At 38.1% G+C, this 22,172-nt stretch overlaps 1 protein-coding gene across 2 annotated transcripts in view; it reads right to left on the reverse strand.

Annotated features, from left to right (window-relative positions):
• The window catches only part of LOC306844086 (protein dispatched homolog 1-like), a 67,704-nt gene that overhangs the window by 11,001 nt on the left and 34,531 nt on the right, over positions 1-22,172 (reverse strand). The window contains exons 1-2 of one of the 2 annotated variants that reach the window (XM_079375978.1): positions 13,281-13,709; positions 9,287-9,787 (exon numbers count right to left, since the gene is read on the reverse strand). In XM_079375978.1, coding sequence (XP_079232104.1) covers positions 9,287-9,753 — 467 coding nt within the window. In that variant the 5' untranslated portion in view covers positions 9,754-9,787; positions 13,281-13,709. Of the gene's footprint in view, positions 1-9,286; positions 9,788-13,280; positions 13,710-22,172 lie in introns of those variants that run through there. The other variant, XM_079375977.1, reaches the window with a different exon arrangement.

The raw sequence follows: 22,172 nt of genomic DNA on the forward strand, positions 1-22,172 counted from the left end.
TTTCAGAGAAAGCCAAGAAAAAAATTACTGTGAAATATTTAGATACGTACTGAATATAAATCAAAGATTAAATGCAATTGATCAAAAGTGACAGTAAAGACATTTATAATGCTACAAAAGATTTCAGTTTCAATTAAATGCTGCTCTTTTGAACTTTCAATTAATCAAAGTATTAATCAAAGTAAAATAAAATGCATCAGTTTCCACAAAAATACGAAGCAGCACACTTTTCAACATTGATAATAATCAGAAATGATTACAAATCAGCATATTAGAATGATTTCTGAAGATCATACACATATATATATATATATATATATATATAAATTCAGATAAGACAGAAATTACTTATTGGACCAAAAAAAAAAAAACAGTACACAGAATCTCTTGGATTACAATTTGCAACTAGATGGATGTACTGTTACGTCCTCTAAAGTCAAAAATCATGTTTCCCATGTTACAAAAACAGCATTCTTCCATCTTAGAAACATTGCCAAGCTTCGAAACACGCTACCTGTCTCTGATGCAGAAAAGCTAGTTCATGCATTCATGACCTCTAGACTGGACTATTGTAATGCACTGCTAGCTGGTTGTCCTGCATCTTCAATAAACAAGCTACAGATAGTCCAAAATGCAGCGGCTAGAGTTATTACCAGGTCAAGAAAATATGATCATATTACCCCAATCTTGCAGTCTCTGCACTGGCTACCTATTCAGTTCCGTATCATTTACAAAATATTATTACTTGCCTATAAGGCCCTAAATGGTTTAGCTCCTGCGTACCTAACTTGTCTTCTACCACGCTATAATCCAACCCGCTCCCTAAGGTCGCAAAACTCTGGACTTTTGGTAGTACCTAGGATAGCAAAGTCCACTAAAGGAGGTAGAGCTTTTTCACATTTGGCTCCCAAACTCTGGAATAGCCTTCCTGATAACATTCGGGAAGCCAAGCTCTTTAGCCAAGCATTCACATAATGCATCTTATAATCTTGTACTGCAGTTATATCTGATCAAATGTACATTATTATTATTCTTTAGCTTGGGTTGAACAAATCATTTTTGCTAAAATGGAACAGCAGCTACGCTAATTATGTCTCTATTTGCTTCTCTGTTTCTGTCACAGGATTAACATCCCGTGGTAACTAGGAATTACAGAAGCTTCAGTCTGGATCCAACCCTTAAATGATCTGAGATGACCGAACACCTGAGAAAAGATAATGCCAACCCCTCAGAGGACCTCAGAGGATGCCAATGCTCAGACAACATACAGAATTACCAAATTTTGCCATAAGTTAAATATATTAAGGTTCTGCAATATATAAATATATTGTGGAAACTTAATTTCCTGTAGAGCTGCTTTGCAACGATTTGTATCGTAAAAATCGCTATACAAATAAACTTGAACTTGAACTTGCGAATGACGTGTACACGTGCATCTGCTCAGAAACGGAGAATGCTGAATCTGCGAATGCTGCGAGGTCTAGAGGTCGACTCCTCATATCTCCGCATTCTTTCCTTTGACATACGTGGATATATGGACTCCAGACAGGGAGGCTGGATTTCAACACTGTGGCCAACAGTTACAAGCTGTCCAAGAAACATCTTCATTATATATTGGCCTCCTACTGCAAGTATTCGACAGCTTAAACTACAAACTATAGAATGCAGAACTCAACACGCTTTGATTAATGTGATGCATTGTGATTCCAGTGAGAGGTCGGAGGCCTTTCACCTGATCTCTCAGCACTTATATTTAACTTAAAGTGGCCAAAACATACGTGCTATGGCATAAATGACCAAATTAAGCACCAAAATCAAGTGCAAAGTGCTAATGCAAAAGGATATTTTGTGAAGCTTGTTAAGGCAAGAATCCCTCTTACTATTCCTCAAACGTTCTGATACACAACTGCACTCACAATTCTCATTGCCGGAGATCAGTACTTATTGTACATTCAAATATGAATATATAAATATGAATCATAACAAATGTATTAATTGTGATGCCAGTTTTGAATCCTATTAATGGGTTTTGAGGAAGAAAATTGGAAAAAAGAAATGGCCAAGATCATGGGTTAGATTCCTTGGGAATGTACTCTATGAACCAATTAAAAAATAAATGTACACTCTAAATGCAATGCAAGTCATTTTGGATAAAAGTGTCTGTCACGTGATGTGCTCATGAATCTAGTCGCACTTGACTAGAGCTCCGTATGAGTTCGCTTCTCACATGTCAGTTGTTCAGTCGCTATGCTCTAAACTGGATTTTCTTACAGGGGAGATGAGAGAACAAAAGAAAGTTGTTGCCGATCACGATAGGCGAGTAGCCGTGCTCGAGCAACAGGTTGTGGACTTACAGGATCACAATAGGCGCAGCGATCTGTGTCTGGTCGGATTGCCTGAAGGTTCTGAAAAGGACGATCCTCTGGGCTTTTTGAAAAGATCTCTACCGATGTGGCTCCTGTCTCTGGCGGGCAAAGAGTTTGAAGTGGATCGAGCGCATCGCATGTACACAAGGCTCTCCTCAGATCGTGCTAAACCACAGGTTTTCATCTTTAAGCTGCTGCGGTACACGGACAGGGAGCTCATTCTGCAGGCCGCCAGACTTCATGCCCTAGTGAAAACTTCAGACAGAGCAACGCTGTCTTTCTTTCCAGATTTTTCTCCGGTCACCGCAAAAAGAAAAAGTGCATTTGCGCCAATTAGGAAGGAAATGAGAGGCATCCAGAATTTTCTCCTTTATCCTGTAACGCTGAAGGTCATTCTCAATCAAGGTGAACCTAAAATGCTACACTCCCCAGAAGAAGCAAGAGTTTTTCTCAGATTCCTTTCATCCACCAACTCTCAGTGAGCTTCAGCTGGACATTTGCGGTCTAATCGGAGAAGAGATGCTCTAAATGGTTAGGTGACTGTGTCTTTCACTGTTCACTTTAATGCTCACTTCTTAATTCATAGTTACTAGAAGCTTTCATTGTGCACAGTATTTGTTTTACTGATTATGATGTTATTTTATGTTTCTAGTTGTATTCCTTCTCTCTCCCTCTTTTTATTTATTTATATATTTGTTTATTAATTTGTTATTAATTTATTTTTTATTTTTAAATAGACATTCTACCTAGTCAGTATGTGACTATGGGCCAATGTTGGTGCTACAGTAATGTGCAGGTTTTTGTTGACGCCACAGACCATATTAAGGGGTGCTGGCAGATCAAGGTTTGTTCTTGGTTTGATCTGCCATAGTTCATGGGAATGTATTTATATATTTTTTGAATAGTGATGGGAAGGGTGGGGGGTGGTTTAATGGTAGACTCAACTGGTTTTATTTTCAAACTTGTATTTTGTCTTATTATGCAGTAATTATGTTCGATACCTATATGACTGACCTTAATATTCTGAGTTGTAATAATAATGGCCTAAATGGCCCTCACAAACATACAGGTTTTCTGGATTTTTTGCAAAGAAGAAAGATTGATATAGTGTTAGTTCAAGAATCCCATTTGAAAGAGGAGGATATACACAGGTGTAATTAATAAGTTTTATGAAGTGGTATCTCACTCATCTTCAGATACTAAAACCAAGGGTGTCCTAATATTGGTGCGGAAGACTTTAAATATGACTATTTTAGACAAAGGTTGTGATACAGACGGTAGAATAACACATAAAAACAATAGTGTTTGACTCCACAACATTTTTTCATGAATGACTTTTGGGACTTCACCTTGTCCATCCAACAAAGATGTTTACTGTTAGCTGCTCTCATAGCAGCAAAAAACTGCTAGTCAACCGTTGGAGTCCTCCTCACACAATGGACGGACGAACCTGGACTGTGTTTGTTGGACATTGTCTCGATGGAACTCTCAACTTCTCGTGTGCATGGATCTAGTGTGGAAACTATAAGTTTCTGTCATTCAGCGTTTGATGACATCATCTTTTCTGGAATCCATGTGAAAATTATCTTACTGTGGGTTGGGGGGGGGGGGGTCTGAATTTGCGCACACTTTTTTGTTTGTTAGTGTTGTTTCAAGAAGAATATTTAATAAAAAGTTAACAAAACAGATTTGTTTGGATTACACAAGTCACTGTATGTTTCGATTCACTAAAAATAATCTTTCTAAAAAATAAGATTCATTATAAAAGTTCATATGACTTAAAGACTCCCCCAAATTAACAGGGTAAAAAATTTTATATATTTAAAAATTTAATTTTGCATTTCTCTTTACATATAATATTTAAAAACATCTGCAAATTATATGAACAAAACCTTCAGAGAAAAGAAGGGATAAAACTGTAAAAAAAAAAAATATTTTTTTTTTTAATGAGAAAACAGCTTTTAAAAATACATTAAAATCTAGAGGTGCAAATAGATAAAGTGCAATAAAATAATGTATTTTGGAAGTTCATTCCACTAGTCTGAAACACTTTGAGAAATGCCAAATAGCCCATAATTCTCAAGAAAAAACAACATTTCTGCCTGTAGTGTCTTAGATTACCAAACCAACTTAGCCAGAAATGGATAATACAAAGAGCAAGTGAAAACATTTTGCTCAGTAATAAATACTACTACATTACAGTTAAAACCCCATTCATTCATCTGTCTCGACTAAAAGAGGATCACATGAACGAAACCATGCACGAGTCAAATTACCAGCAGAAATCCCTGGCACATTACCACTGAAGTCTCAAGAATCATTTCATTCAACTCAAGAGTGTGTGAACAGCAACAGAGCTCGGCTTTGATATCAAGCATGTCTAGACATGGGCCAAACTCATTTAGCGAGCAGCACACCGCAGGCACAGCTCTTTGTTTGTGTACAACATCCAGATGCAGCCTTTTACAATCCTGTGAAATATCTCTTTTACCAAAGCTTGACCGAGAATTCAAAGCTTGGGATTGATTCTCTCACTAAACTGAGGATCTGTTTTAAACTAGAAGTTCATGACCCCAGACAGTATTTCCCATGAGTCTCAGCAACACAATGCTGAAAAAACAACAAGCTCTACCTTCAGAGGAGGGTGTGCGATTCGAGAGGTGGAGGTAGAAAGAAGGTTTTGAGTGTGAATGAGACTGGAAAACAGAACCAGGAAGAGAGGAAATGAAAGGAGAAGTCATGAAATGAGCAGAGACAGGTAAGAGCCGAGACTCTGAGAGATGCCAAGACAGATAGACATCACTGGAGCTAAGAGCTGCATGTTTAATCAACATAAAACTGAAATCATCGTATGGTTTAGAACAATTATCAACTGGCAAAGGCTGCGATTTAATTAGAGAAAAAGATGCTCTGTGTGTCACCGAGTGAAGCGCTGCACTGTGTTTATTTACACGCGAGCAGCTCATGCTTCAGCTCTACACAAACTCTTCTGCTCAGAGTTTGGATCATACATGTATTTGAAAATGCAATGCGCACCAACCATCTTCCCAAACTTGTAATGAGGAGAGCGCAGAAATCTGTTGTCAATAAGAGACGTTTTAAGGGCTCCCTGTGGTTTTCTGCCAAAATAGAGGCTTGATGTTTTAACGTTTGAAACTTAAGACAGCCATAAATATTAGTATTGCAATTTTACATTTTGTACTGTAAAATAAAATATTATATGAAATATTACAATAGTAAAATGTCTTATGTTGTTTATATTTGTATTTAGTAGTAGAAGTAATATAATATCAATCATTATAATAAATAGTAATAATATACTATATTTTTCTTTCAAATATTTATTTTGCAGCAAAATATTAAGTAATATTTCTTATGTCGTTTAATATTTATATTTAGTAGTAATAAAAATACACTACTAACAATAAATTGTTGTTCTAATATTTTCTCAAAAATGTTTATTTTCAGTAAAAAAATTGCAATAGTATTATTTCTTATGTTGTTCAATACTTACATTTAATAGCAGTAAAAATGTATATTTCTAATTATTATATTTTACTTAAAAATTTTCCTTTTACAGTGAAAAATTACAACAGTATTTTCTTATGCTGTTTAATATTTGTATTCATATTTAGTAGTTATAAACTACAAATAATAAGTTATTAAATTTCTCTTGTTTATTTTACAGTGAAAACATACACTAGTATTATTTAATATTTGCATTTACAATTAACAATAACATTTATATTATTAATTATTTCATTTAAACATTTTAACAAATATCAAGTCAAGTCAAATTCCTTGTGTGTAAACATACTTGTAATAAACCTCTTTCTGACTTCTGAAAACAGTGTTTTAAAGAGGAGCTTCCAGTGCAGAAGACAGTCCAGACATACTGCAAACATACAGAGGTGTGATATGACAAGTCGACAAAAAACAAATGCTTTCTTTTCCACTAATGATTCTGTAAATGTCACATACATGATACTGATATGAGGACCCTGCTGTGATGGTCCCTGATAAAACATTTTTGAATAAAGCCACAATTTATTAGAAGCCGACTAAAAACCTTCAAGTGCAATCGCTGCAAGGACCGTCTCTTTGATGGGGATCATAATAAGTGCACCTGTAGCGCTCGCATCAAAAACAAGACGGTCCCAGATCGACTTAATACATTCCAGCTGTTCCCTCACCCTTCTACAGGCTTCAATCTGTTTAGTAAACGAGAATAAGCGAGCTAGACATCGGCCTAATTTGAGGTTATGACTGGGTCCTGCTTGCTCGGCGTCTTTGATCGTGGTTTATGGGATCAGGTGGGCTTTGATCGTCACTGGGCATCCAGGGTATACAGGAAGAGACTCGGGATGCGTCAACATGCAAACCTCTTATTCATGCTATTCTGACCTCGCATTACATGCAAAACAACATCCCAAAAATTCAAATGTGCTGTTAATTTACTCCAAATTTTATCCAAAATATAGGCAACTTTTTTCCTGAGTAGAACAGTAAAGAAGAGTTTTAGCTGAAACTGTGGTCTTTGGAGATTCATAACATGCATGTCAATGGCTACCAGTTTTTGAGAATAAATGAAAGCATATCACGCAAAACAAAATGAATGGCTCCTGACGATATATTGAGGTCTTGTGAAGCGAAACGATCCACCTGTGCAAGAAACTGAACATTATTTACAACATTATTAACTGGTTCTTTCGGACAGTTCGTTTCAACAAACTGGTTCGGTTTACTAGTTCATTTACATAATCATGCAATGATGTCACTATTCGTAATTATATTATTAAAGCACCCAATAATGATGTGAAAGATGTATGTTTTACTTGTCTAATGCATATAAAGTGAATAAACTAGCCGTCCTCAGCTAATTTGTTTTTACATAAACACTGTAAGGCATAACCTTTTATTTTGTCCTTCATTCGCCACAAACGGTTTCAGTCAGTTTAGTGATTTGGTGAACTTGTTCATATAGTTCACCAAAAAGAATCGGTTCAAAAGAACGATTCATTTGTGAACCAGACACTGCTCCGTTTGCCTGAGGCTCTGGATTACAGGTGATGTAAATGATGTTCAGTTTCTTTCACAGACGGATCGTTTCACTTCATAAGATCTCAATATATATACATTTTATTATATAAAAGATGCTGATTTGCAGAGCAGAAGAACTCATATGGTTCCTCTTCATCTCTGACTTTATCTAAAGTAACCTGCCTCATCAGTAGAAGTCCAGATCAATACAGCTGTCTGACACATCAACAAGTTTCTTAAAATATTTCTATTTATGAAAACAATTTTTTATTGTTTTAGTTAACAATAATAACATACAAGACCTAAAACCTGTCAAATTAAATTGTTTAATATAATTGTTCTATTTAGCTTTGATTTATTTTCATTTCAGTTTTAGGTATTTTAGTATTTATTTTTTAGTTGGCAAGGTAATATTTGAAGTTCATTTGCAAAAACAGATAACTTTGTTTTTAAAAATCATGTTTTTTCATTGTGCATTCAATTAATCTCAATCAAACTGCCGTTGGGTTATTTATAAAAAAATACAGTAACTAACAATAAAATACAATAAAAACATGATAACAGAGACATAAGAGTTATCCGTTTTTGCAAATAAACTTTGATTTCTAATTGCAATTTTTAAATTAGAAAATAATAATTGTAAACATTTAGCAAGGCTGCATTAAATAGATCAAAAGTGACAGTAATGACATTTATAATGCTACAAAAGATTTCGATTGCAAATAAATGCTGTTCTTTTGAACTTTCTATTCAAAGAATCCTGGAAAAAAAGGTTTCCACACACATTCAGCAGTACAACGGATTACAGCATTGATCATCAGAAATGTTTGTTGAGCAGTAAATCAGTATATTAAAATGATTTCTGAAGATCATGTGACACTGAAGACTGCAGTAATGATGCTGAAAATACAGCTTTGATCACAGAAATAAATTACAGTTTAATATATATTCACATAGAAAACAGCTATTTTAAATCGTAATAATATTTCTCAAATTTTACCATAGTTTTGATCAAATAAATACAGCCTTGATGAGCATATGAGACTTGTAAACCAAATCTTGCCAACCCCAAATTTTGCACAGTAGTATTCACGTAATAACAAAAAAAAAATATATTTGAGTAAATGTTTACATCGTTTTTTTATATCAAATGTTGCCTGGAGTGCTTTCTTCGTTCTTCACTATTTTGCAAAGGAATATAGAGATGAATTATGCTTGAACTGTAGCAATGACATATTTTGTCCGTGGATACATTGTGACGTTATGAGTGTTGCCGTAGAAACAAATAATTGTCTGAGAGTATGAACACCAACAAACAATACTTAGAACCAAAAATAATTCAGACACCAGATATAATTTTTTTTACTAGTGGATGCAGGACACTATAATTCATTTATGTAAGTGAGGAAAAATAAAGTGAACCGTGACACATTATACCCAAAAATTCTTCATACAGTGGACTACCAGTAAAACTGATAAAAATTTGGGAGCAAAAATTATTCAGACACTTTGACCTGATCATGTTTTTTCTTTAATTGCTAATGCAACCTTTTTACTCCACAGACTGAACAAAATGAAGCATTGCTTGGTAATTGGTGGACCTAAAGTGGTATTATCTAATTGTGTACTCAAATTTAACAGCTGACAGCTATTCAGCTGAATTCATTACATCCCTTTCTATCAAAGTTATCTGACACAGAATTCCGAATTTGTTCTGACACATTTTAACACGGAGTTCTTATTATACTTTATTAACATTTTCTAAACTATAGCAAATAAACTGTGATGACGTGAGAAATGTTGAAGGTGTCTGAATAAATTTTGGTTTGACTGTAATCTAGTTTTTATGCAACAACACGCAGTGGAGAACAGACTCTCACCTCAGTGTGGCCATGTTGGGCTGGTTCTGGAGATGCTCAGGCCAGTGATGCTGCATGCAGGAACGGTGCACGCCTTGAACGCAGCACGAGCCCATGTGAAGCGCTGCGGTCGACATGGCGCTCTGGAAGAGAGCACAATCCTGCTGGTTCCCGTTGCAGCAGACGGGCTGCCGGGGAGAGCAGTAAACGCAGCAGGCTGGCGGCAGAGCGTTGGGCAGAAGCACAGCCAGCCTCTGAGAGTCTGTGACATGTGACGAGGAAGAGGACAAGGAAGAGGAGCCTGGTGAAGATGGACACACAGTTCCGTTGGGTTTGAGTCTGCCATTCTGACCAGAGCGCATCGGCTGGGTCTGTTCGTTGGGCTGCGTGAACGCAGACGCTCTCTGCTCGTCCTCCGGCTCTTGCATGGCGTTTGCGGAAGTTGAGGATCCGCCACTGCTGGTGGTGATGCCCTCGCTCAGGGCCATGATCCTTCCTGGATCAGCTGATCAGGACCTTAATCTGCAAATAAACACACAGTCATGGTCACTCATGCACAGAGACCAACTCAAGCTATTTCCGATCACAGTTCCGATGATAAGCCATATTTGAGGTCAATGAATGATAGGCGAGTGTTTGGATGTCCAACGGTTAGTCGACTATCAGGGGGCAGCCCTAGTGGAAACCTGTGTTATTTTGTTAATATTAGACATTATTAGGGGCCATTCACACAGAATGCATTTTTGCATCTAAAAACATGAGACGCAGAATGCCTTCAGTTGCCATGCCAACTTGCTACTGTAAACAAAAGCATGCAATGATTGCCCCGCCTCCGTGGTCTTCTGATTGGTCCACTGTTTTGGAGCCGACAGAGTGCGAAACACACACACAGTGTGTAAACGATTTTATTAGATTTATAGATTTTAACAACATTTAAATTTTAGTGACAGTTTTAGTAATTTTGCTGTGCTTTTCCCATTTTTATTAATTTTTTAGTGATTTTATTACGGTTACTTATTTTAATATCAAGTTTAAGTAAATGAAAAAGAAAAAAAAATTGACAATTAGCTGAAATAAAATAATATTTTCAATGAACAAGTTTATTTTATTCAAGTAACAGAATTTCTGGTTTTAGATTTAGTTGATGAAAATAGAAGAAATGTGACAATTCAGGTTTTGATTCCAATTTAAAAAAAGATTCCGTCATTAACTCATCAACATTTCGTTTTAATTAAAATTCTAAATTAATTCAAACCAATGACTCATGAGTTGAAGACTGATTCATTAAAAAGAACTGACTTGATGATAAGAGTCATTTGTTCACAAATCTTTTTTAACAGCCTTGATTCGGAAAGCATTTTTCTCATTTATTTTCTCCATTGATTTTTTTTTTTTAAACCATGAACTCAAAGAAGAACCACAACTTGACAAAATTTGATTTAAAGCAAAAAAAGTAATAGGAAATCAGAAATTACACTAAATAATTATAGTATTGTTATTTTAAACTTTTTTTTAAAGGGCAAAAAACATTTCCCACATTAGATGTGGCTCCTCCAGGAGCATTTATTAAATGTTTGTATGCTACTGCTACAAATAATTTTCTCTATGGAGAAAATAAATGGGATTCTTAGTTTCAGGACAAGTTCAAGAACTGCTATCGTACCTGAACCTCAGGGAAATCATTTGGTTGCAGTATTTAAAAAAAAAAAAAAACACTTCAGACTGAGGACCGGTTCTCGATTACTAAGCCTACAGCATAATTTCAGGAAGAATGGCTTTGTGAACAAAGCAAATTTCAAAGGCGCTGTCTGATTGAAAAGAACAGGTTCAAACACATTGGACAGACAGCAGAGGAGTCGACGTTTCATGGTATGCTTGAATTTCAGCCCCTATGGCCAGGAAATTATTGCAGAGGAATGACATGGGCCGCCTCTGCGATATTAAATGTTTCATTGCATGTTTTAAAGAGCATGCCATGCATATCACAGTAAAATAAGATCCAACCGTATTACTCAGGTAAATGCATGCTTGTAATACTGGAAGTTTGCCCAGAAACACACAGACTGACACCATGGTCAGCTCTTTCTGTCGAGTAAATCACCCATGTTCTTACGTGACAGGTGGAGACCTGCACGGGTCACATGGAAAACGAAGATAGTCTCCAACCCCAGACGAGCATCCAAAATAAGTGCCCGGGATCATGAAAGATCTCATTTGATACAGAGGTGAGCAGGTTTCCCCTCTGACTGTCCTGTAAACACAGCGTCCAAAATACCTTCTTGCACCAACAAATCCGGTTGTGTTCGCAGTTGAACCGCATCCATTTAAAAAGCAGGCAGATAGAGAGAGCTTTCTGAAAGGAGAAACCCAAGGGAGGGAAAACATGTGCAGCGCTATGAATGCTCAGTGTAATGTTGGACGTCTCGTGCATCCGTTCTGAACGCTGTGCACTGGAGGAAGATCATGACAAGAACTGTAAACAATTAGAAATAGCCTTCAAGAAATAAATACACATTCTGTTGGGGAGATGAATAAATTAATGCATTGGTCTTTGAAAAGCGCTGATTATTTCTCAAAACGTTCTCTAAATAAATACAGTGTCCTCTAAGTATTTGGACACTTCAGTCACTTATGCATGACTGTGCATTAGATAATAACATATCAAATGAAGTGTCTGTCTCTGCGTGTTTTAATTGACTTCAGCATGTTTGAAGTCACTGCCTGGTGTTTTAGTGGATGTATGAAGTCGGTTCTCCTCAAGTTCACCTAGCAGAGGAACCACAGGTGCAATTCATCATTTTAACTATCAACATTTTCACACTCATGTTTCACAGTACGGTTTAGCTTCTTTTTCAACCCTAGATGTGTTATTTTATCATTTCAAACCATATAAAATTGTCAAATATTTTGCTTAAAGTGTGCTTGTGCTATTATTCCTCAAAATATTTTTTTGTTAATATTTTGTAATCTAATGCAAAAAAAAATAATACATTTAAATAAAATAAAATAAATAAATTCATTCTTTAACTAAAACTAAATGACTGTGATTCATGGAACATCCCAATAGAAATTAAAAGAAAAAATACAGTAATGCAGATAGATAGATAGATAGATAGATAGATAGATAGATAGATAGATAGATAGATAGATAGATAGATAGATAGATAGATAGATAGAACGACGGACAGACAGACGGACAGATAGATAGATAGACAGATAGACAGATAGATAGACGGATAGATGGACAGACAGATGGACGGACAGATGGACGGACAGATGGACGGACAGATGGACGGACGGACAGACAGATAGATGGATAGATGGATAGATGCATAAATGGACGGATAGATGGACGGACGGATGGACGGACAGATGGAAAGACGGATGGACGGATAGATGGAAAGACGGATGGACGGACGGAAGGAAAGACGGATGGACAGACAGATGGAAAGACAGATGGACGGACAGATGGACAGACAGACAGACAGAAGGACAGACAGCCAGACAGACAGACAGACAGACAGACAGACAGACAGACAGACAGACAGATAGATAGATAGATAGATAGATAGATAGATAGATAGACAGACAGACAGATAGATAGACAGACAGACAGACAGACAGATAGAAGGACAGACAGACAGAAAGATAGACAGACAGATAGATAGACGGACAGACAGACAGACAGGCAGATAGACGGACAGAAGGACAGACAGACAGACAGACAGATAGAAGGACAGACAGACAGAAAGATAGACAGACAGATAGATAGACGGACAGACAGACAGACAGGCAGATAGACGGACAGAAGGACAGACAGACAGACAGATAGATAGACGGACAGACAGACAGACAGACAGACAGATAGACAGACAGAAGGACAGACAGACAGATAGAAGGACAGACAGACAGAAAGATAGACAGACAGATAGATAGACGGACAGACAGACAGACAGGCAGATAGACGGACAGACAGACAGACAGACAGAAAATCATAAACAAAAGACAAACTTACAGAGTTTAGGACAGATCCCAGGTTGCCATTACATGATCCCAAGACACAAAACTGATTTAAACGAGTCTTTTGGTGAGTCAGGTTCAGATGTAAAGTTAATCATATATTATGTTCAGATGTCTTCATCAGTCGCATTATTATTTCAGTCTAACCTGACAGTCTCTACAAACCGCGTTATTTACTTCTCCTGGACTCGACCAGCTTTTGCTCCACAAACATCCAAACAAACTCCAGAAACAAACTCAAAGTCTGCTATAAAAGTGCAGTTCCGTATCCGGAGACAGAATAATATTCCTCGATCACAATAAAACTCTGTAATCCTTTCGAAAGGAGCGAGTTATGTCGCGCATTTGTTGAGAACAACGGAGCGCGTTCAAACAGTCCATCAACAAACACTACAGCGCTTCACCGCAAGCGACGTCAGCGGTCCGTCGACCAATCAGAGCGCTCTCATTATAATACCCGGAGCTGCATTGATTTACAGTTTTTCTCGATTGGTTTGGCTCATTTCTTGAAACCGAGATGACATTCTCAAAACCATAAGGTCATTTGGCCAAACAGTCTTACAGTTCTGCTCAACATTATAGCTCACTAGCAAAATCAAATATCTTTCCCCAAACTCTTCTTCCATGCTTCAAAAGCAGATTCCTTTCCCATATAAAAGGTCAGTACAGTCAAAATAGCACAGATCCTTCTCAATTGCCTTGGCACATGTGCATTCATTTAGTGCTTTTGTCAAAATAACCTGGATGGTTTAGCACAACACCATGGATCCCCTGCAAAAGCTCATCTCTCTCCCAAAACAGTTTATCCATGTGTCAAAACTAAATATCATTCTCATATAAATAGTCAATGCCCCCAAAATGCATTATACCTTTGGCATTGTTTAAGCACTGCAAGTCAAAATGCTTAGACGTTTTGTCACTGAGGCACAGGTCTAGCAACAGAATACCACTATGAATAAAACTAAAAGATTTTACAGTAAAATCAGCCTCCAATAAACCACTCATACTCAAGGAAACTGTAAACATTTTTATTCGTACAAAGAAATGTTAACATTAGAGAACATACTGTGAAAAGAAAACATATACAGGATTCTGTAAATGTGAACAGTTATAAACACAAACAAAAAACAAAAAAAAACTCTAGCCTTCCATACTGTAAATAAAGTTTCAGAACTATAGTACAGTAATATTTTCAGTGGTCGCCATTGTCACCCTCTCTTTCCTGGCCACCATCCTCATCCTCCTGGCCATCGACGCGCTGCTCTCTGTTAGGCCATAAATTCTCATCCACATCGCAACGGATATTTTCTCTTGCGATGCAGCGAGGGAAGAAACGGCGTGAATGTCTCAACCATCCCCTACATTGATCCCCTGTGATGTCCTCACATGCAGCATCCATTGCATGCAGCAGGGCCCTCTGGTCTTGAGCCTGATGCTCATACACCCTCCACCTCCAAGCTGAAAAAAACTCCTCAATTGGATTTAGGAAAGGAGAGTAAGGTGGGAGAAACTCCATTAGCATCCGGGGATGGGTGGTGAACCAGGTTCTGATGCGTGGGCCACGGTGGAAGTTCACATTATCCCACACAATGACATAATGTGGTAGCTGAGGTCCTTCTTCACCTCTCTCATTTTCCGGGATCAGATCAGTATAAAGGTGGTCCAAAAAATTTAGGAGCTTTTGTGTATTGTAGGGCCCTAAACTGGGAATGTGTGTGGCCACACCTCTTTCTGATATAGCGGCACACATTGTTATATTTGCTCCTCGCTGGCCTGGGACATCCACAGTGGCTCGGTGGCCAATGATGTTACGGCCACGCCTTCGACCTTTGGCCAGGTTGAAGCCAGCTTCATCAACGAACACTAGGATGTGAGGGGTTTCGTTGCCTTCTAATGCCATTATTCTCTACAATAGAATAAAAATAAATCTAATCAGTCAAGTAGAGACAGATACTGCAGGGAGGATCTAAAGTACTGTAAAAAGAGGGAGTGAAAAACTGAAGACAATTTCTAGGCAAAATGCTCTAGTCACACAAAGCTGGATTCTGAAGGTAAAAAGGATAAAGCAAAACAAAAAAAAGTGGTAACCATGTCTTACTGTAATAGTGTTACAATGATAGACAACCAGTAGTTGACTTACATGCACATACTGGTACCGCAGCTCTTTCACTCTGTCAGAGTTTCTCTCAAATGGTACCCTGTAAATCTGTTTCATGGTCATCTGATGTTTCTTCAATACCCGGTCTATTGTGGAGATGCTGATAGAGTTTATATTTTGGAACATTACATTGTCTAGAAGGATTGCATTACGAATCTGTCTCAGTGTGATGGCATTATTTGCAATGACCATGTTGCATATTTCTCGTTCTTGTTGTTCATTTAGAAGTTTTCTTCTGCCACCCACTTGAGGCTGTCGTCCAATCCTAGACATACAAGTCAAAGGTCAACACTGTAAATTTGTTACAAAATGAGTTACCAATGTAATTGTACTGCTGTTTTATGGTACTAAAAGTGTGATGCACTGCACAGTGACTGGAATACTATTCACAGTATTTTCTCCATTTTTTTTTCTTTGTCATTTTTATAGTATCATATAACATCACATGAAGATATTACAGTACTCTAGGCCTACACACACACCAACACTGAATAGTTCAATAGAATAGTTCTGTACCTGTTTTCCCTGCGAAAGGTTTGGATGATGGAGGAGACTGTAGACCGAGGCACATTAGGCTGCACTCGGCGACCTGCCTCTGCCATTGTGAGGCGATGGTTTATAACGTGGTCAATAAGGGTGGCCCGGATTTCATCTGGGACATCATGGTGCCTCCGTGCTCCTCGGCCTCTTCCCCCTATTCCTCCACGCATTCTCACTCCTCCTCTTCCTCTTCTTCTTCCTCGAGCAGGAAGTTGCTGTTGTACTTGGCGAGGTGCTTCCATGTTCACACTGCAAATGAAACTGGCCCCGGGCCAAGCTCTGTCTATATACTTTTGGCAGCAGTCATAATCATAGACAACACCTGTCAGGTAACTAAACAAACTGTTTGATTAGTCATCTGAGATGTGGGAAACTGCTCCTTCGTTAGTTCTAATTTGACCTGATTGATTGTCAAGTACTGTCATAAATTTATCAAATGTTCCAAGAAATTCTTTCATGGTATTATATCTTTGACTAATTTTGACAGTTGAACAGACAATTGTGCATATGATGACTTACACAATGAAACCATGCTGATATGTTTTGGAGAGAGTAACCATTTCACTGAAAAATCAACTAATCAGTTTAGATCAGCAAGATCTATTTATTTGGAAAATGTGCTAAATGTGGGCTCATTGTGCTAACTGTAGCTACTTGTACATAATCATTTGAAAAAAAGCACAGAGTCACTTGAGACATGTACTAAAGCATTTGCAATTTGATAAAACCAATGAAAAATGACATTCTGTTGTGAACAATTGCAAGGTGGTTTGGAGATTTGTCCATGTTATTTTGAGAATGTCATCTCGGTTTCAAGAAATGAGCCAAACCAATCGAGAAAAACTGTAATGTAGCGTCTGCGCACGCAGCAGAGATGAAGCCTTAAATGTAAACATATGAAGCAAAATCTAGCGGATCTGCTATATGCATCAATTTCAACCATTGCGTTTGGTTTTAACTCAGGTTTCACCAGTGTATGAGATTATACTGATAGCAAGTCATAATGCTGCTTACAAATGATTTCACATTATGATAAATCATTTGGATTTGTTCCAGACATAACTTGAGAAAAAGCAAGATGTTCTTCTTGTACAAATTTATTATATGGAGTTTGTGATTAGACTAGAAGTGTGATTTCTAGAGTAGTTTTACATTTAAAAAAAAATTACGTAATTGAGTAGTTAAAACTGATGTTTCCAACACAAGAGTTAATGTTCACAAAAGATGAATAGCCTATGATTTCATATTTTACATTTAAATTTTTACTTTTACATTAAATAATGTTAATATCAATTATTCAATATCATACATTTTATGATGGGTGAAAGGATGGATGGAACAGAAGACGGACGGATGGATGGATGGACGAATGGACGGATGGATGGATGGACGTAACAGAAGACGGATGGATGGAAGTAACAGAAAACGGATGGATGTAAGTAACAGAAGACGGATGGATGGATGGAAGTAACAGAAGACGGATGGATGGATGGATGGAAGTAACAGAAGACGGATGGATGGATGGAAGTAACAGAAGATGGACGGACGGACAGACGGATGGATGGTGGAACAAAAGAATGGATGGATGGACCAAAAAAATGGATGGATGGATGGATGGAAGTAACAGAAGACAGATGGATGGTTGGATGGAAGTAACAGAAGACGGATGGATGGATGGATGGAAGTAACAGAAGATGGACGGACGGACAGACGGATGGATGGTGGAACAAAAGAATGGATGGATGGACCAAAAAAATGGATGGATGGATGGATGGATGGAGGAACAAAATAATGGATGGATGGATGGCATGAAAGACGGATGGATGGATGTAACAGAACATGGATAGATGGGTGGAAGGATGGAACGAAAAACAGACACATGGATGGATGATGGATGGATGGAACAAAAAAATGGATAAATGGATGGATGGATGGATGGATGGATGGATGGATGGATGGATGGATGGATGATGGAATGAAAGACGGATGGATGGACGGTGGAACAAAAAAATGGATGGATGGATGGAACGAAGGACAGATGGATGGATGGATGGAGGAACAAAATGGATGGATGGAATGAAAGACGGATGGATGGCTGGATGTAACAGAGCATGGATAAATGGGTGGATGGATGGATGGATGGATGGATGGATGGATGGATGGATGGATGGAACGAAAGACAGACTGACAGATGGATGGATGGATGCATGGATGGATGATTGGATGGGTGGATGGATGTAACAGAACATGGATGGATGGGTGGAAGGATGGAACGAAAAACAGACACATGGATGGATGATGGATGGATGGAACAAAAAAATGGATAAATGGATGGATGGATGGATGATGGAATGAAAGACGGATGGATGGACGGTGGAACAAAAAAATGGATGGATGGATGGAACGAAGGACAGATGGATGGATGGATGGAGGAACAAAATGGATGGATGGAATGAAAGACGGATGGATGGCTGGATGTAACAGAGCATGGATAAATGGGTGGATGGATGGATGGATGGATGGAACGAAAGACAGACTGACAGATGGATGGATGGATGCATGGATGGATGATTGGATGGGTGGATGGATGGATGATGGATGGAACGAAGGACAGATGGATGGATGGATGGAGGAACAAAATAATGGATGGATGGAATGAAAGACGGATGGATGGCTGGATGTAACAGAACATGGATAGATGGGAGGATGGATGATGGATGGAACGAAAGACAGACTGACAGATGGATGATTGGATGGGTGGATGGAACGAAGGACGGACGGACGGACAGACGGAGGAACAAAATAATGGATGGATAGATGGATGGATGGAATGAAAGACAGATGGATGGATGGATGGAACGAAGGATGGACGGACAGACGAACAAAATAATGGATGGATAGATGGATGGATGGATGGATGGATGGAATGAAAGACAGATGGATGGATGGAACAAAAGACGGATGGATGGATGGAACAAAAAATGGATGGATGGATGGAAGGAATGAAAGACAAATGAATGGATGGAATGAAGGACGGACGGATAGAATGAAAGACTAATATATAGACTGATATATAGGTATACAGAACGATGGATGGATGGAATGAAAGACAAATGGATGGATGGGAAGACTGATATGCAGACAGACAGACCCTTCCTAACGCCACATGTTCATGTTCAGCTGCAGGACTATGAGGGTCTGAGTAAAGATGCCCGTCTGAAATAACAACAGGCAGCTGAACTTCAAAGAGAAGAGGCTTCAGAGAGACAGAGAGAGAGAGGGGGGGGGCACTGGAACTGGATGAAGCCGTAATCAAAACGCTCCGAGCGAACTCTGTATCGATCGCCAGCACTTCATCAAAGCTGACAAGGTCAGCCAACAACACAGCGGGAGAGAAGAAAAAAAAGAAGGGAAGAGAAAAGAAAAAGAACATCACAGAAGGATGAGGGTCACAGAGGAAGGGTGGGTTATGATGTTGTCTGAGCCCTGGATAGTACCTTTCTACTCCAAAATGCCATAAGGTAACAGTTTCTAATCAATTTATATTGCCAGTTAGCTAATGCCACCTATTAAGTGAACATGCAAATGTGTTGTTAAATTATCAACTAATTAACTTTAAATCCCAGCAGGCATTTCAAGTAAATATTTTGTCTAAGTGGTTCGACTGACAAAGAAAGTTTGTGAATCTCTGCTCTCCCTATAATATACAACCCTCAACAAGAACTTGAGCCCAGAATCGTCCGGGTTTCTTCTGTGTCTTTTTTTCTGAAACTCTAGGGGACCAAATCTCTCCGACGCCTCTCTGAAATGAGGACGAACAACTCCTGGCTGCTTCCTCGGGCCCTCTTGAGTCCCACATGTGTTTTACTGCGCTGGAGACAGATCAATACAAGCTAAACAAATTATGGAGCGGATCAAAGAGAAACAATTGGGAACTCTTAAGAACTCAAGTAAATGTTTAGACATCTAATAAGAAAAGTATATTGACAGTAGCGTTTAATTTAGTCAAAGCATTCGGATTAATCGTTGTTGTTGTTTAAACATTAGTGCATTAGTACATTCATATGCAGCTTTTTATTCTATGCTACAAAAATGTTGATCCATAAAAGTAGGGAGGGATGGGACGTTTGGCTGGAAATGAAATATGGGAGTGTGTTCCTAATTTACATTCCTCATTCAAGTGTTGCTTAACAGCTCTCAGGTCTGAGCGAGAGCACAAACCCTGTTCTGACAAACGATCATTTAGTAGGATTGTTATATATGACTGGCTTGTCGTTTGATCTAAAACCTGATTGGTTGGGAACAAATGGCAGGAAACGTTGGATGTAGTTGAGTTTATTTCTTCATCAGATTTGTAGAAATGTGTCTCTGCATCAGTGTCTCAGCAATGGATGCTCTGCAGTGAATGGGTGCCGTCAGAATGAGAGTCCAAACAGCTGATAAAAACACCACAATAATCCACACCACTCCAGTCCATCAGTTAATGTCTTGTTAGGCAAATAGCTGCATTTTTTGAGGAAAAAATCCATGAAGTCATTTTAAAATAAAATGTCCAATGAAAAAGTCATCTGGTCTGAATCAGGAGAGAAATCTGTACAGATCAAGCACAAACAGTCCAAAACAGCTCAAAACAAATATGTGGCTGGATTTTGATGTGAGAGAACAACAGGAGATGGACTTTTTCACTGGAGGAAGCGTTATTATGGATTACGGAGTTGTATTTTAGCCGGAAACAACAGTTAACTTAAAACAGTTAAAAACGTCTTGATGCATTTGTTTCTTACAAACACGCAGCTTTTGTCTTCTCAAGATGTTAACTGATGGACTGGAGTGGTGTGGATTATTTGAGAAAATTCTCAATTTTGGGTGAACTATTCCTTTAACGTCAATGAAACATTTCCATTGTAAGTTCTTTATAGTGAAAAAGGATCTACAGACTTTTGGAATCTTCTCTTCCATCCTTCCAATACATCCTGTAGCCTACAAAAGTTTATGTATAGACAGAAAGAGCTGATAGAAAGACAAGAGATCAGAGTGACTGTGTATTTTAGCGTTGTTCGGCTCATCCTTTGAGGAACGGCCCAAAACTCTGCGCCAGCCATCCAGAGTCAATCTGAGATCTGGCCGCGGCTCAGCAAACAGCAAGCGGCTCTGGAATTCCTCCGGCGGACGAGGGGGTGGAGAGGGACAGAGCGGCTGGAGAAGGGAGGACGTCTGTCAGACACAGTCTTCTGGACTTCCACGCACTTTTTGGAGTGTGGATGTAAAATTTCTCTAGGGGCCTCAGATTCCAAAGCGAGGGAGGTTCAGGGGCCAGAGGAATTCTGACATGATGTCTCAAGGCCAACATGAAAAGAAACAGCAGTCTGACGGTATTATAGCAGGAATAAGCCCAAAAAGTTTAAACATTTATTTTTGGGGGGTTAAATAGCCTTTGAGTTTGCTAAAACTACATGCACCTCAATATCTAATTCAGACAAAATTAAATAGTTTACTCTCTAAAGCATGATATGAGTTCATAAGTGCAGTTTCCTTCAATACAAATGATGGATTTTGTATGTTTAAGTCTCTTCTGCTCACCAAGGCTGCATTAATTTGACCAAAAATACAGTACAATTGCAAAATATTATTACAATTTACAATAACTGTTTTCTATGTGAATATATATGTAAATTTTGTAAATTTTCAGCATCATTCCTCCAGTCTTCAGTGTCACATGATCCTTCAGAAATCATTCTAATATACTGATTTACTGCTCAACAAACATTTCTGATTATTATCAATGTTGAACACAGTTTTGCTGCCCAATATTTTTGTGGAAACTGTGATACATTTTATTCTTCAGGATTCTTTGATTAGCAGAAAGTTCAAAAGAACAGAATTTATTTGAAAAATAAATCTTAAATGTTTTTGCAGTCACTTTTGATCAATTAAATGTGTCCTTGTTAAATAAAAGTATGAATTTCTTTCAAAAAAGAAAAGAAAAATCTTACTGACTCCAAGTTGCTAACTATGTAAAAAATACAAGAGAGGAACTTTTTGCATGAAAAAAAATCTATAATTTCTCATCTAGAAAAGTAGTTCCTAAAAGGACAAACTAGACCAAGAAGCTAAACAACAAACCTTATCAAACCTTCCTGTACAACTTAAAGTCTTGCATTGTAAGAGCATTACTGTGTAATGCATCTA

This window comes from Barbus barbus (genome assembly GCF_936440315.1).
Source record: "Barbus barbus genome assembly, chromosome: 24".
NCBI classification, from domain to species: domain Eukaryota; kingdom Metazoa; phylum Chordata; class Actinopteri; order Cypriniformes; family Cyprinidae; genus Barbus; species Barbus barbus.